Below are 13,599 nucleotides of genomic sequence, written 5' to 3'. Positions count from 1 at the left end.
TCGTCCCCCGTGAGCATGAGGACAAATCAAATCAAATAAATACCCTTTAACTACCACCAAAGCCTTACTGTGTACGTTTTCAACCCTGTACATGCCCATATACGCGTTCCCGTAGCACCGCATAGTCGCCCTCGTCCAGAATATCATAAACAGGGCCATCCCCTTCACCAGAGGCGGGGCAGTGTAATCAACGTGACACCGCTACCCAACTCTGAAAGTCACGACTACCCTAATATCATTCACCTATACGTCCAATGTCGCCTATGTTTAGAAACTCATTACCGTCATGTGCCGTCCTCTTGGTAAAAGACAAAACCAGGCAAGAGCCAGTATAGTACATACCGCGACTTCCATCCCAATAACATCACCGATATAACCCTTGTTGCCTGGGCTACCTTACCTCTTCTTTTCGCGACCTCTCTCTCTTCGAAGTCCGGTGCCTTGCCACTGTACATCTTTCATCTCATCTTTTATACCCCCTGGCACGTGAGAATGACGGCGATGACGATGCTGTAGAGGGATCGTAGCTGATGTCATGTGGATCAACTTTGCAATGGGAACAAGGCGACACGTTTATCAACGCGAATGGCAATAGACGGTCAGAGGCAGTTTGAGTTATCAAAGACCTGGATTGAGAGAATCGACAAGAGAGAAGAAAACGCAGCCAGGAAACACATGTCCATCTCCGCCATCTAAAGCTGCGAGGCGTCAAAAGAGAAAAATAACACGACAAGATTTATGATGTAGCCGGATTCGTCGCAATACTACGGCCAGACAAGCCGATTCCACAGCCGAAGACCGTTGCCATACCGCCGTTCCCCGAGGTTACCAAACAACTCACTGTCCATCGTCACCTAGCAGCTGCCGGCCGCGCCAGCCAACAAGCCATTTCCTCCCCTGACCGTGAGAGACATCCGTAGTAGAAATCCTTTTCCTCGCAGCTTCTTCTCGTGGGGATTACGGCTAGCTGTTGCTTCTCCCAGTCACCGTTCGGCAGGGAATGAAATGGATTCAGTAAAAGACGCCCCGCAGAACCAGATACGGTGACACGCCGATCGATGTGGTGCCAGGTGGGTTATGAGACACAATGTTGAGCAAAACTCCAAATTCCGAGAACCTATGCAGGCAAATATTGCCCCCGCCTTCCAAACCGCCACCAAAAACCCTTTCTCATCCGAAAGTTGGGAAAAGACAATGGAGGCTGGGACCTTGATGATTACAAATGGGGGTTGTGGTCGAAGAGGGAGAAAGGGTTTGGGAAGTTCGCCCATTGGGTATTTAGAGCATCAAGCACTTGTGCTTCTTGCCGCTGCTCCGGCTGCGGGAGAGCAGAGCAGCGCGCGTGGCGTGCTCGAAAACCTCGCGGACACCCTCGTTCGTCTTGGCGGAGCACTCGAGGTACTTGTAGGCACCGATCTTCTTGCGGACTTCCTCACCCTATAAACGAAATTAGCATGCAATCGTGGTAGCGAGAGACGTTTGAGGCCGCCGAGCATCTTGAGATGCCCGAAGCGACCCCCTGTCCCAGTGGGAAGGATAAGCTTACCTCTTCAGGGGAGACGGGCTTTTGGCTGGTCTTACGCAGCTCTTCAATCGTCTTGGAGTCGTAGCGGAGATCCTTCTTGCAGCCGACAAGAATGATGGGCAGACCCTGGCAGAAATGCAGGACCTCGGAGATCCACTATGGGAAGAAGTGCACGTGTTAGCGAAAGTTGCTTATCGAGTGCAATCATTCAATCCGAAAGGGGAGGGAAGAAAAAAGTAAGCGTACCTTCTCCTGAACGTTGTCGAGGGAGTCGGGGGAGTCGACGGCGAAGCAGATCAGGATGACGTGGGAGTCGGGGTAAGAAAGGGGACGGAGACGGTCGTAATCTTCCTGGCCAGCCGTATCCCAAAGGGCCAGCTCGACGTGCTTGCCATCAACCTCGACATCGGCGACGTAGTTCTCGAAAACGGTGGGAACGTAGACCTGAATTAATTGTCAGAATATTGCGGGATCGGAAACGGATTCTTGAATGGCGGGTGTAGCATCGGTTGGCTGAATTGTTGATGGGTTGATGCATCTCAGCCTGGCTTCGTGATGGGGGAAACAGGAGGCGGGAGGCCGCGTCGGCGTGGGGGAAAAAGGGTAATCTTACCTCAGGGAAGGTACCCTTGGAGAAGACACTATTGAACTAGTCAGCATGATGAAGTCTTTGATGAAGAGATATTGTCTGTCTGTGTTTTCATTTTTTTTTCGGCGATGCGACGATGCAGGATTGGTTGTCGCTGGGGCCCAGGCGGAAGCGGAGAGGGAGGCAGACAGACGACAGAGAGCGGGAGGGAGAGACGGGTCAATACTCACATCAACAAGCAGGTTTTACCGCAGGCACCGTCGCCGACGATGACGAGCTTACGGCGGATCTCAGCCATGGTGTCTGTATTGGATGTGAAAGTAAGAAAGTGAGCGAGCGAGCGATGGAGATCGGATTGAGTTGCGGTCGGTTGTGAGGAGGTTGAGCTTGTTGGCGGAGACGAGGAAGATGGAGAAGGAAGAGCTGCGTCGGAAGGGGGAATCTGAAGGTGGAAGAGAATGGGATGGGTAGAAGTAAGGTAAGGTCACAGTAGTACCTTACGGGTGGAGTTCACTTGACGACGACGCGGGTGCAAGCAATGGAATAGCAGGGCAGATTTGTGTTGGGGGGTGTGGTGTGTGGTGCGTGGTGGTGGTGGTCCTGGGTGGTGGACGGGTGGTAAGGTAGGTAGACGAGTGGTGCCAGAAGAGGCGGGAAGGAAGGCGAGAAGAAAAAAAAGAAAAAAAAAGAAGGGAGCCGGGCCAGCGAGAGCGAGCGGGAAGACCTGGCACTGGCAGCTGCAGTGGGAAATGGGGGGAAAGGGAGACAAAGATTTGGGTGGAGGACAGGCCAGCGGACAGGGTGCAGGCGCAGACGCAGGCGCAGACAGGCCTAGTTGACTGCGTAAAAAAAAAAGGCGACTAGGGGGAAACGAGGTCTCTGTACGGTCCAGGTACCTTAGCCTTTAGGCAGGGTAAGGTACCTCGTAGGGAGGTGCAGGTGCAGGCAGATGCAGGACAGGACGGGATGGTCTGGGCTTGTTTATCTGGCAGTGACTTTGTTGACTTTCAAATCCCGTGTCATCTGGAGGCACACATACACAATCGCTGGATACCTACTGTAGAATATGACGGGGACAGGCAGTCATGAGAAGAACAGCACGGAGTAAGTAAGGTATGGGGGGCCAGATGGGTAGATAGGCAGGAATAGAGCAAGCACAGGCAGAGAGCATAATGGAAGCAAGCGAATTGCAGTACCACTCGATATTGACATACCTCGGATAGCAACTTCAGTTGTCGGTACCTTTTGATAGTGAGATGAGAAGGGGGTATCTTAACCTGACCTCAAGGTAAGTAAGAGAAGATGCAGAGTATCAAGTGCTGTTGTGCTGATATCGTGTTTCCCGATACCCAAGGTGAGGAAGGTATCTAACAGAGTAGGTAGATCGGGTACTTTCCCCTCTGCCAGGCGTATGGATGTGTGTCGTAATCCGGTCACTGGTGTGTGTTGCCCAGCTGAATATTTGAATTGGAGGCGAGGATACGGTAACGGTGACGGCGGATGGGGCCGGGGAACTGGATGGACCTCTCTGCTCTCTCCTCTCTCTCTCCCTCTCTCTTCTTCTCTGTGTGTCTCTCGCTCTGCTGATTGTTGACCTCAGTCTTTCATCTGACTGGTTTGTTTGACCGATGACTGGGCTAGGCTGGCGGGTTGGTCTGGCACTGGCAGAGGGACGAGACTGCAACGGGGCTGTCCGACCAGTGAATCCCAATGTGATGAGAGGGAGCCGGGACTGTTGCCCGCGTCCTTGTTTTTTCCCTACCTACCCTGTAAGTTTCCACGAGGCAGGTATCTTTTTGCTGCCGTCTCCATATAATCAGTACTTATTTTCTTCTGGTTGGCGGGTGAGTGCGCGCTTGTCCTTATTATTAAGGTACAGTATCAAGTCCTGAGGCAGCCACACAAGGCGAATTGAATCGCAGGTTGGAAGGAAGGGGCCGTTACGGATACAGGGGGCGGGGTGGCTTTTTGGGGGCTCCTCACCTCGGTGTCTTTCAATTGGGTGGCGACTTCCACTACTGCGCCGTCGTCTGGCCCCTGTCTTGCTGGCCTTGTGGGAATCTCGTGCGCTAAACCACACCTGCCAACTGCTTAACAGCAAGGTACCACCTCACTGTTGTTGACGCCTATATGGACTGCTTCAGTGACGTAAGGCATGGAAGGAGGAATCAGCAAAACTGTTGACGATGCTGACCGGTCTGAAAAAGGACAGAGAACGTGACTGCAGATGTCGGCAGGCAGGAGAGGCAGCTACCGTGCTTGCGTGCCTCTGTCAGATCTGTTGTATCGGTAGACAACCTGGAGGTACAAAAGGTAAGGTAGGAAAGAGGTGGGTGACAGATGTGGAAGCCGAGAGTGATGCGATAAGGATAAGGCAGGGTAGCTGCGTCGATAGTGGTTGATCTGCAATGTCAATGTTTGGTCGCCAGGCGTGCCATGTTGCCAGACAACCAAGACCATTCGCGATCAAGGGAACCGGTGACGAACAAAGCCTTTTTGCGAAGTGCCGAGCTGACTGGCCTTACCTGTCTATCCATCCTCCAATCCGCGTATACCCCTTGGCTTCTCCTCCGTTTGTCGTCCTTGCCTGAGAGCAAAACCTGGTCTCATCCTCTCGTTGGCATCGCAGGCTTCTTGCCTCGTCGGTTCTGATCCTTCCAATATCCAGGACTCTTCACCTCTCCAGGCACAGGTCCAAAGACACACCAACCAACGACCAACGATACAGCAGTGGGATCCGGTCCTGCAAGTGCCAGCCTCGCCCCCGACATCCCGACGCCAGTTCTTTATCGTCTTACCTTATGTCTTTGACGTAAACCCCTTTTGCGCTGATGTAGTACTTAGACCCAAGCATGAACACGACCAAATCCATCTCGGGGAATCGGCCAAAATCGCTATCCCCAGGGTCCAAGCTTGGGCTGAAACCCGATATGCAGTGGCCAAGTCAGATTGACATTCATTCACATTTCCGCCGTCACAATAAGAGGTGACCACGGACAAGCCAACAGTTGCCAGTTTCGTCAACAACTATGACAAGCAGTTGGTCGAACAGCATGACGACTTGCCAAAGTTCGCCGCCTCAGCCCGGGAACTGCTGTTTTGCTGATTCCTGAGGGAGCCAAACTAACGGACTGGGTATCTCTTAGTCTGATCTTCCCATCTACGGTGAGGTGAGGCGAAGCCACATGCACTCGGCACCAAGACGCCCTAGGTCCGTCCAGTCATGCTTCTATTCCACTGATTCAGGACTCTTGCGGCCAAGATTACCGGGACCAGCACTACAGGAACACCCTCTCGATAACGATACGTTGCCCTGCGCAATCCTCTGGTGCGTGCTGGATCTGGCAAGTCTTAGCCTGCACAAGCTCCAAGCTATCCCTCCACACTCTGCGACCATTCGTGCATATGCGCCCACCAGGACAGGTACGTGGCGGAGAAGGTGATTGTTGATCGGAACCATATCTCTGCCCGCTATGTTGCGGTACCGAGATTCTTAACGCCGACCGTACGTTGAACTTGGCCCATGTGACCGAGAAGACCGTCTTCTTGCTCACACCAGTTACTTTATCAGCTGTTCTCTCAGCAGTCTCGGCATTGCTGTCTTCTTCGGGCAATCCTCACTCGTCCAGAAAGCTTTCAACAAGAGGAATACGAAGGAGGCACGGAGGCTAGAGAGAGCCGGTGTCCGGCTTTTGTTGTCATCCGCGTGCGTATCCGTAGGTACCTCGGGATGACGCCTTGGTGGATGCTGCTTGCGCCGCACCGAGAGGCGGTACAGACTCCATAGTCCTGGATCTAGGACTCAATCCCTGCCACCGCACTTCACAGTGCTTTGCTGCCAGGGACTGTGCGTCGGGGCTGGACGCTCGGCTCCTGAGCCGCTGCGCGCCTGCGGGTTGACTGATGTGACATGCCACTGACTGGCCGCGACTCTGAATCCTAATTAACGGCACTAAGAACAGCTTCCGCCAGCTGACGACCAAATTATCGAATACGGGAAGGGAGCAGCCGCACCATCTTTAGGAAGGAAACAGAGCAAGACAGTCGAAAGGGTGTGCAGATGTCTCGGTCACCAACCACCTTGAAACTCTTGTCCAGCCTCGAGTCCCAAGATTTGGGAAAATAGGGGTCTAACGAACAACCAACTTTTGGCGCTGTTGCTATACGTTCTTGTGACCATGCGTGCCATGTCCTCCGGCAGTATTGGTTTGAATGCTGAACGACCAGGACTGTATCGACAGAGACCGAGGCGAATGATTGATTTCGTCAAGTCAAAAGCAACCATCGGCTAGCTGTATCGACAGCTTTGGGTAAAGATTTTGCAAGCCACTCCAAGTCGTCAGCCGCATCTTCCCTTTCCCATGGCTATTCTGGGACATGGCGCATGAGGGATCATCGTAGGTGATGCATAATGGCATCGTTGGCCTTAAATGGGGCTCGGACGATAAGTATGGTCGCAGCACAGTGTAGCCGCTTGATACAGGGAGATTGCAATGATCGATGACTTGCGAATCATCAAGTGGCCCCTTCGTTTTCTCTTTCGTCAACACCCGAGAAGCCGTGTGGTTATGTTTTGTTGCCGGAACAAGCGCCGGCAATGAAGCTACATGCGCTTCAGAACTTATCTCACCTAGTTAATGTCACCCAGCCAAGTCGCACTGGATAGCGGAGACTTACCGCCATCTCCCCTGGGACCGGGGGATGTGGGGTTTGCTCATTCATCCGTCCATTGCAAGCTTGGCACCGACACAATGGGATGGTCTTTTCGTTTCCCAATTCCAGGGCAGCTGTCAGGTGGCCCCTGCGCTGGGTTGCGGTCCGGCACCTCTGATTATCCGTGCCGTTCCCATCGACCCACCCAGACCCCGGCCCGTAGCTGCAGGGGCCGTTGAAGCTCCCGACCCGTCTGAAATTTCCAAATCGTCAATTCAAGGACGTCGACGACAGACCATCGCGGCTCCAGCTTCGCCGACGCCTCAATCCACACCCGAACCCGCTATCTAACCGGACGCCAACCCCGATACCCTCGACAATTCGATCGACCAGGTTCTAACAAATCCGAAAACCCTTCCCAATTGGCCGGGAGCCATCCGCCAACGATGCAGAGAATCATCAAGCGCACGGTGCAGGCCGAGAAGCAGGTTGCCCGGCGCATGAAGAAGCGCGCCCGCGGCGAGGGCGGTGCCGAAAAGGCTCAGCGCTTCAGGGACCAGAAGAACATGCTCACGGAGCTCAACCAGGACATCAAGGCGGCCCGCCTCGCCCGTCAAGAGAAATGGGATCTCGGCCCCCTGGCCCCGCGCCGCGATATGTTCGAGACCTACGGAGCCCTTCAGACGAATCGCCAGGGTCGCTCGACGCCGCTCAAGCCCGACGAGATTGAGGCACGTTGTGAATGGGCTGGCGGAGTTGAGTACCTCAACCTTGCCGTCAAGGACCGTGTGGTGCTCCTCGAGGGCCCCGAGAAGGGCAAGATTGACCGTATCTCGAGCATCAACCTCGAGTACGGCACCGTCCAGTTGGAGGAGCTTGCAAAGGTGAGGCTACAAACCCAGATCTTCTTCCGCCAGAACAACAAAGCAACGTTGCAGAGAAAGAGGAAGAGAAGCTCGAAGCTAACCAACCGCCCATCAGGTCACCGTCCACGTCCCCGAATCCTTCCAGAACCTCCTAGACGCCCCCACAACACAAAACGCAGCCATGAACATCCCCATCTCCGCGGTCCGACTCGTCCACCCCATCGTCGACCCCGCAACGGGCGTAGCCCGCGACGTCGTCGTCCGCCAGCTCGCCCGCGGGCCCGTAAAGTGGTCCCGCACCACCGGCTGGCGCGCCTGGACCCGCTACATTCCCGGCGCCAACATCGCCATCCCCTGGCCCGAACGCGAGGCCGAGGTCCGCGAGGACCAGCCCGGCGACACCCTCCGCCTCGACGCCGAGGCCGCCACCTTCGTGCCCACGCTCCTCTCCCCGCCTATGCCGGCCTCCGTCATCGACGAGCTCCGCAACAAGTACTCCCGCTTCCGTACCCGCCACGAGGACGAATACATTATGCGCAAGGAGGCCGAGGAGGCTGAGAAGAAGGCCCTCAAGAAGGCGTCGGCCGACGCGCTCTCGTCCATGCGCACGCCGCTGCAGGAGCTCAACCGCGAGCTGCGCGATGCCCGTCGCGCGCGCGGCAAGCCCGAATTGTCATCGGACATGCTCGAGAGGATTGGCGAGATTATGGCGAGGAACAAGGCCACTGTTCAAGGGTACCCTTCTTCTCGGAACGTGCCTACACCCAAGTCGTTTGATTCCAAGACGGCGGCGGCGCAGGTGGTAGCGGCAGAAGCACCAAAGGAGACTGAGAGTCATCCCCCACCTCAATAAAGGGGTAATTTGCTTTGGTCGAGGAGAGCCCCGATGAGAGAAAATCAGGCGAAAGGGGAGCGCCGGGGAGATTGTAGCATGTATGAACAGCCATAGTAGAATCTCAAATGTGCAATACTGTACTTTTATAGAATACGTCAAAAATCAGGACTCGTCGAATAAGCAAGTCTACGTTTTTCTCTTTCCATTCCCGTTTCTTTCAATCCATCCTTTTCTAAGCATGCGTATTCGTCTACGTATCCGTCTAAACCCCCAAACCGGGTATAGGTATAGGTATGTCCCTACCTTCATACTCATGACCCCAGCAACGTCAACTTCTGAAAGGCACTCAGCGCAGGCGGCTCCATTTTCTTCGTCCTCGCCTCGAGGTGCTCCTGGAACACGGCATCCCCTCCAGAAGCAAGGTACGTCTCCCCGTCAAGCCCGACAACGACACCACCCTCCGGCTCGGCCTCCTTGACGGCGAACACCTCGCGCACAGCAGCCTCGCACCCTTCAACGACCTCGGCCACGAGAACCTCGACGGCCCTCGCGCGCTCCGTCATACCCCTTCTCACCAGCGCAAAGACAAGCCTTCCCACCTCGTCCTTGGCACCGCCCTCGACGCGCTCGACGAGTCGTCGGACGCTGTTGACGAGGTACTCCTCCTCGTAGACCGTCCCCTTCCTCCCGCGCGCGCGCTTCTTCTCCTCGCGCTTGCGGTTCTTGGACGTCGCGCGCGACACGCCCGTCCCGGCCGTCCCGATGCTCCCGTCTTTCCCCGTGTACCGCGTGAACAGACTCGCCGAGGTACTCACACGGGACGTCGCCACGGAAACGTCGTCGGGGATGTCGACGCCCGTGCCGCCGGGCCTCTCCCCCTCGTAGAACGCGAGCGGATCCTCGGCCGCTTTGCGGCGGAGCTCCGCGATGCGGGGCACCTGCGCCAGAAGCTGGGCCTTACAGTCCGCGAGGAACTCGGTGCTGCTGCTCAGGGCCTCGACGAGGCCGTTGTCGAAGACGGTCGGGAGGAGATCGGCGCGGCGCTCGCGGGCGATGAGGCGGAGGGCCTCGGCGAAGTGGTAGCCCTTGCAGAGGCACTTCACGGCCGTCTCCAGGGAGGCGAGGTAGTCTGCGTGGATGGTGGCCGCGGCGGCGTATTCTTTGCCTTCCCAGAGGGCGTCGGCCAGGGACGAGGCGAGCTCCGCGAGGGCTTCTTCCGACGGCGGCGGGGATTGCTGCTGTGCTGCGAAGAGGGATTCGCGCCAGCATGTCACGCCGGCTGCGCGGTAGCAGCTGGTGGCTTTGGCAAAGTTCTGCAGCGTCTCGTAGGCGAGGCCGGCGTCGCGGTACTTGGAGTTCGATTCGAGGTAGCTCGCGTACAGCCCCGTGAGGGCCTGGTGGCGCGCCTGGTCGTAGCGGTAGAGGCCGAGGGCGTCCTGGTAGAGCGCGTGCTTGGTGGTGTACCTGCACAGCTCGTCAAAGGCGTCGAGAGCCTTGAGATGCAGCAGGGCCTTTGCTCTGCGGTCGAGATGGTCGTCAATCTCGAACTTGCGGCGCAGGTCGGGGAGGTTGTGCAGGTTCTGGATGAATGGGAGGTACTCCCTCGGATCGCGCTGGGACTGCTGGGCGACGAGCAGGGCGAGGTCGAGGTTGTACAGACCGAGGGCGTTGTCGTAGAGGCGGTTGACGTCGACCAGGAAGCAAATGTGCTCGACGGCCTTTTCGGCGAGTTTCTCGTCCTCCTGCATGAGTTCCGCGACGAGGGTGAGGCCGTCTTCGAGGGCGGGCGGGACCTTGCAGACGTGCGCGGTGATGATGTTTTGCAGGTTTGTACTCTTTTTGGTCTGGAGGCTCTTGAGGATGGCGTCGCAGATCTTGTTGACCTTGGACTTGGAGGAGGCGTCGGCTGGTGCTGGCGTCTCCATTGAGGGCTCGAATGATCTTGCGGAGCGCTTTGTGTCCTTGTACATTGTCTGCGTGACATCCTCGTCCCTGATGGTATTAGATTTGTTTACCACAAAGTCACAAGAGAAGGGCGACTTACCTGAGAGATGACAAGAACAGGTCAATGTAGGAAATATCCTTGAGCTGGTCGAGGAACAGACCGACATTGGACAAGAACTGGCTCGGCTGGTGATCGTAAAGAATGTTCATGTCCACCCTCTGCGTGCGGCAGAAGGCGAAAGCCCTGCCGTAGTTCTTCTCGTCAACGAGCTGCCTGATGCCCGCAACAACCATGGCGCGGGGAAAGATGGTCTCGAGGTTGCCTCTTGGCATCTGGAGGACCAAGTTCATGTTGGTTGGCGTGGCTGTCACGAGGCGAGCGCCACGCTCGATGCTGCGGCATCTCTCGTCAATCTCTGGATCATCTCCAGGGACTTCCATCTCTGTGGAAAGGAGGTTAGTGTCTCTGAATCTGATATCATCGGCATGGATATAGGGGTAAACTAACCTTCGGGGTCTACCAGATGAACAAACTTGACAAAATGGTTGTTGGTCGTGAAAATGATATGCGCAGGGGTGACGACAAAAGATGTGCAGTTCTTAGCCAACTGCTTCGAGTTGGCATAGAGGTGGCCGTTCCTCGTCATTCCAATCCCGACACTGCGCCCATCGATATTGTGTAGCTCGCACCACGGCAGCTGCATGGACAGCTGGGTTCCCAACAGCAGCTCAGGGGTTTGTTTGCCAGCCACCGAGTACAGCTTTCCAGAGCGGTCTTGGGCACAGGCTTCAACTCCGGAGTCTCCCTCACGGCTGAACAGCGACGAGATAGTCTCCGTCGGTCTAAGCTGAGTAATCCCTGAGGCGCTGATGGAGCTTGCCTCGATCGTGTAGCTCTCGAGCTTCAGACCTCCGTCGGAGACGAGGACGCGGCACTCTGGGGCGCCGGAGAAGGCAACCTGCAAAGGCACACGGATATTGGCGTCCGCCTCGAACTCAAGCTTGGCCTTGGGCGTGGGCTTGACTGACCGCTCCCCCTTTGTCTGCCATTCATATACGTCCAAACCCTTTCGGTGCAACACAGCCATGAGCTTGTTGCTCGGGTCAAAGACGACGTCCAGAACACTGCTGGGGAACTCGAGCTCGAAGAGTGCCATAGGTGGAGGTACCTGAGCCGTTCGGAAGGGCGTGAGCTTGAGAGTCTGTCCGTCGATGACGGCGACGGCTCCGTGGTCATGAGGAGGGCTGAGGGATCCGCGGGAGACGGTGAATATGTACTCGGCCACGTTCACAATAGCTACGACGTAGTCAGTAAAACATTGTCTGAGTGTAAAAAGGGGGGCTAAGGAAACTCACTTGTGGTTGCGGCGACGAAGCGCAGCGCCTTCTCAGGATGCCACGCAAGCCCAGCAAACGCAGACGCTAGTGGGATCTCCTGCTTGAGATACCAGTGGTAGTTGCCCGTCGTCCATAGCTGTGTCCTATCACTCAAAATCACAGCCAAGACAGTCGAGTCCGAGTTCCACTCCAACCGGATCTTCTCGTGCGCGCTCAGAGGCCCTTCGGCACACCGCAGCGTAAATTGCCCATGCCGCAGCCCGTTCCTCTCAAAGAAGACGACGTCGGTCCGGTCCTCGAACCTCTGGATACCTGCAATCAGATTTCCCGACGGCCTCCAGCTCAACCCGCCCTCGAGGTGGTCCACAGGCTCGCTGACGCTGTCAAGCACGCCCTCGCGCGAGTACACCCTCACGACCCGCCTCGCGCCGCCAGCGACAGAGTTGACGGCGACGTACGCGCCATCCCCGCGCCAGCTGACGGCAGCAGCCCCGTCCTCGTTGACGCTCGGCAGGCCCTCGTCGACCTTCTCGGGGATCGTCGGGTCGCGCATCGCCTTGGCGCCTTTGCCCTGGAACTGCGTCTCCTTCTTTCCCCAGCCGACGGACACGTGCTTGGAGAGCTTGAGGTCGTCGGGCGTCATGACCACGTCGGCGATGGGGTCGAACGTCCGGCCCATGAAGACGGCGTTGCCTTCCTTGGTGACGACGACGAGGAGCTCCTCGTCCGGGGACCAGCGCGCGGCGGCGATGCCGGCGTCGATGGACCCCACGATCTCGATCTGGACGTCGGCGCCATCATCGTCTTCTTGGATGGTCACAATGTCACCACCTTCGAGGATCACGCATGTGGTGAGGGTGTCGCTGAAGTGGTGGAGGCTGACGACCCTATCTGCGGGTAGGTCTGGGTTGGGACTCGGCGCATCCCAGCTTGTGACTGTGTGTGATTTACTATGAGAGTCTTGTTAACCATAGTCATCCTCTCGACAGTTTGAGTCTCTTCAGTATGTGAGAGCTGATGGCATGTTCAAGCCACACCATGACATAGAGAGATATGCATCCCCGGTCTAGGGTCTGAATAACCTCACAATTGGGAGGTGATATCAAATTGAGCCAAAATCCATGAAACATCCTAGATGACATGGGGGGTGACAACCTTTACAGAACAAGTGACATAGAAAAGAGCAACAGTGAAACATGGTATACTACAACATGAGTAAAGAGTATCAAGGGGGTAAATGAAAAATGGCGCCACACATTTGCTGTTGCTGGTGGTGGTCCGACAGCCTCACCAGCTCAATAGTGGCTTTCGCCTCCGTCGGCCCAGTTGTGCAGAGAAGCTCGTCTTTGGCGGGGTCCCAGCAGCAGGCGGTCACCGCCGAGGGGTCAACCTCTTGCTGCTGCTGTTCCCAAGCGCTGAATCGAATGTTGCGCAAGTTGCGCATCTTGGCCCTCTTTCTTGGAGCGTTACAGCTCCTTAACGCATGAATAAATAAATAAAAAGGACCTTGGCCGGCAGGAAGGGGCTTTCGTCTGCCGGTTCGAGTTCGGGGTTGTTTCGCTCTGCTTCGGTCGCGAGAAACTGGTGAGTCGTAATGCGAGGCGTCCTGTTCGTCACTGCAACTTTTTTTTTTCTTCCTTTCCTCAGGTAGGCTTCCCGCTTGGAAAAATCTCAATGGGACAAAGCCCAGCCCAGCCAGCCCGCCCTACGAAAGGCGGGACGAGGCGGCGGCCGCGGCGGAGGGGTAACTTGGACCCCGCCAAGGTACCGATGTACCTGACGGCGCCGGGTTAGGTACATCCATCCACCTCAACCCGTCGCAGCCCACCTCAGTCATCAGTCATTCAAG

The 13,599-nt window shown here is 56.3% G+C and overlaps 3 protein-coding genes across 3 annotated transcripts; 1 reads left to right on the top strand and 2 right to left on the bottom strand.

Moving 5' to 3' along the window:
* Positions 1-1,278: 1,278 nt before the first annotated feature.
* Positions 1,279-2,412, bottom strand: RHO1 (GTP-binding protein Rho1; the record flags this gene model as incomplete). The annotated part of the gene is made up of 5 exons (XM_053193001.1): positions 1,279-1,437; positions 1,547-1,681; positions 1,772-1,969; positions 2,139-2,166; positions 2,345-2,412. The coding sequence occupies 5 exons, from the start codon at positions 2,410-2,412 to the stop codon at positions 1,279-1,281; spliced, it is 588 nt and encodes a 195-aa protein (XP_053049532.1).
* Positions 2,413-7,213: 4,801 nt separating this feature from the next.
* N0V96_001777 (mitochondrial 54S ribosomal protein uL24m) lies at positions 7,214-8,486 on the top strand (the record flags this gene model as incomplete). The annotated part of the gene is made up of 2 exons (XM_053193000.1): positions 7,214-7,651; positions 7,749-8,486. The coding sequence occupies 2 exons, from the start codon at positions 7,214-7,216 to the stop codon at positions 8,484-8,486; spliced, it is 1,176 nt and encodes a 391-aa protein (XP_053049531.1).
* A 293-nt stretch (positions 8,487-8,779) lies between these two features.
* Positions 8,780-13,194, bottom strand: ELP1 (putative elongator complex protein 1; the record flags this gene model as incomplete). The annotated part of the gene is made up of 5 exons (XM_053192999.1): positions 8,780-10,460; positions 10,513-10,855; positions 10,921-11,709; positions 11,769-12,700; positions 13,007-13,194. 5 exons carry the CDS (start codon positions 13,192-13,194, stop codon positions 8,780-8,782), a joined length of 3,933 nt encoding a protein of 1,310 aa, XP_053049530.1.
* Positions 13,195-13,599: the final 405 nt, after the last annotated feature.

Source organism: Colletotrichum fioriniae (assembly GCF_027942845.1).
Source record: "Colletotrichum fioriniae strain IMI 355084 chromosome Unknown scaffold_1, whole genome shotgun sequence".
Lineage (NCBI taxonomy): Eukaryota > Fungi > Ascomycota > Sordariomycetes > Glomerellales > Glomerellaceae > Colletotrichum > Colletotrichum fioriniae.
The sequence above is the reverse complement of the archived record's forward strand: the minus strand, read 5'-3'. Positions and strand labels throughout refer to the sequence as shown.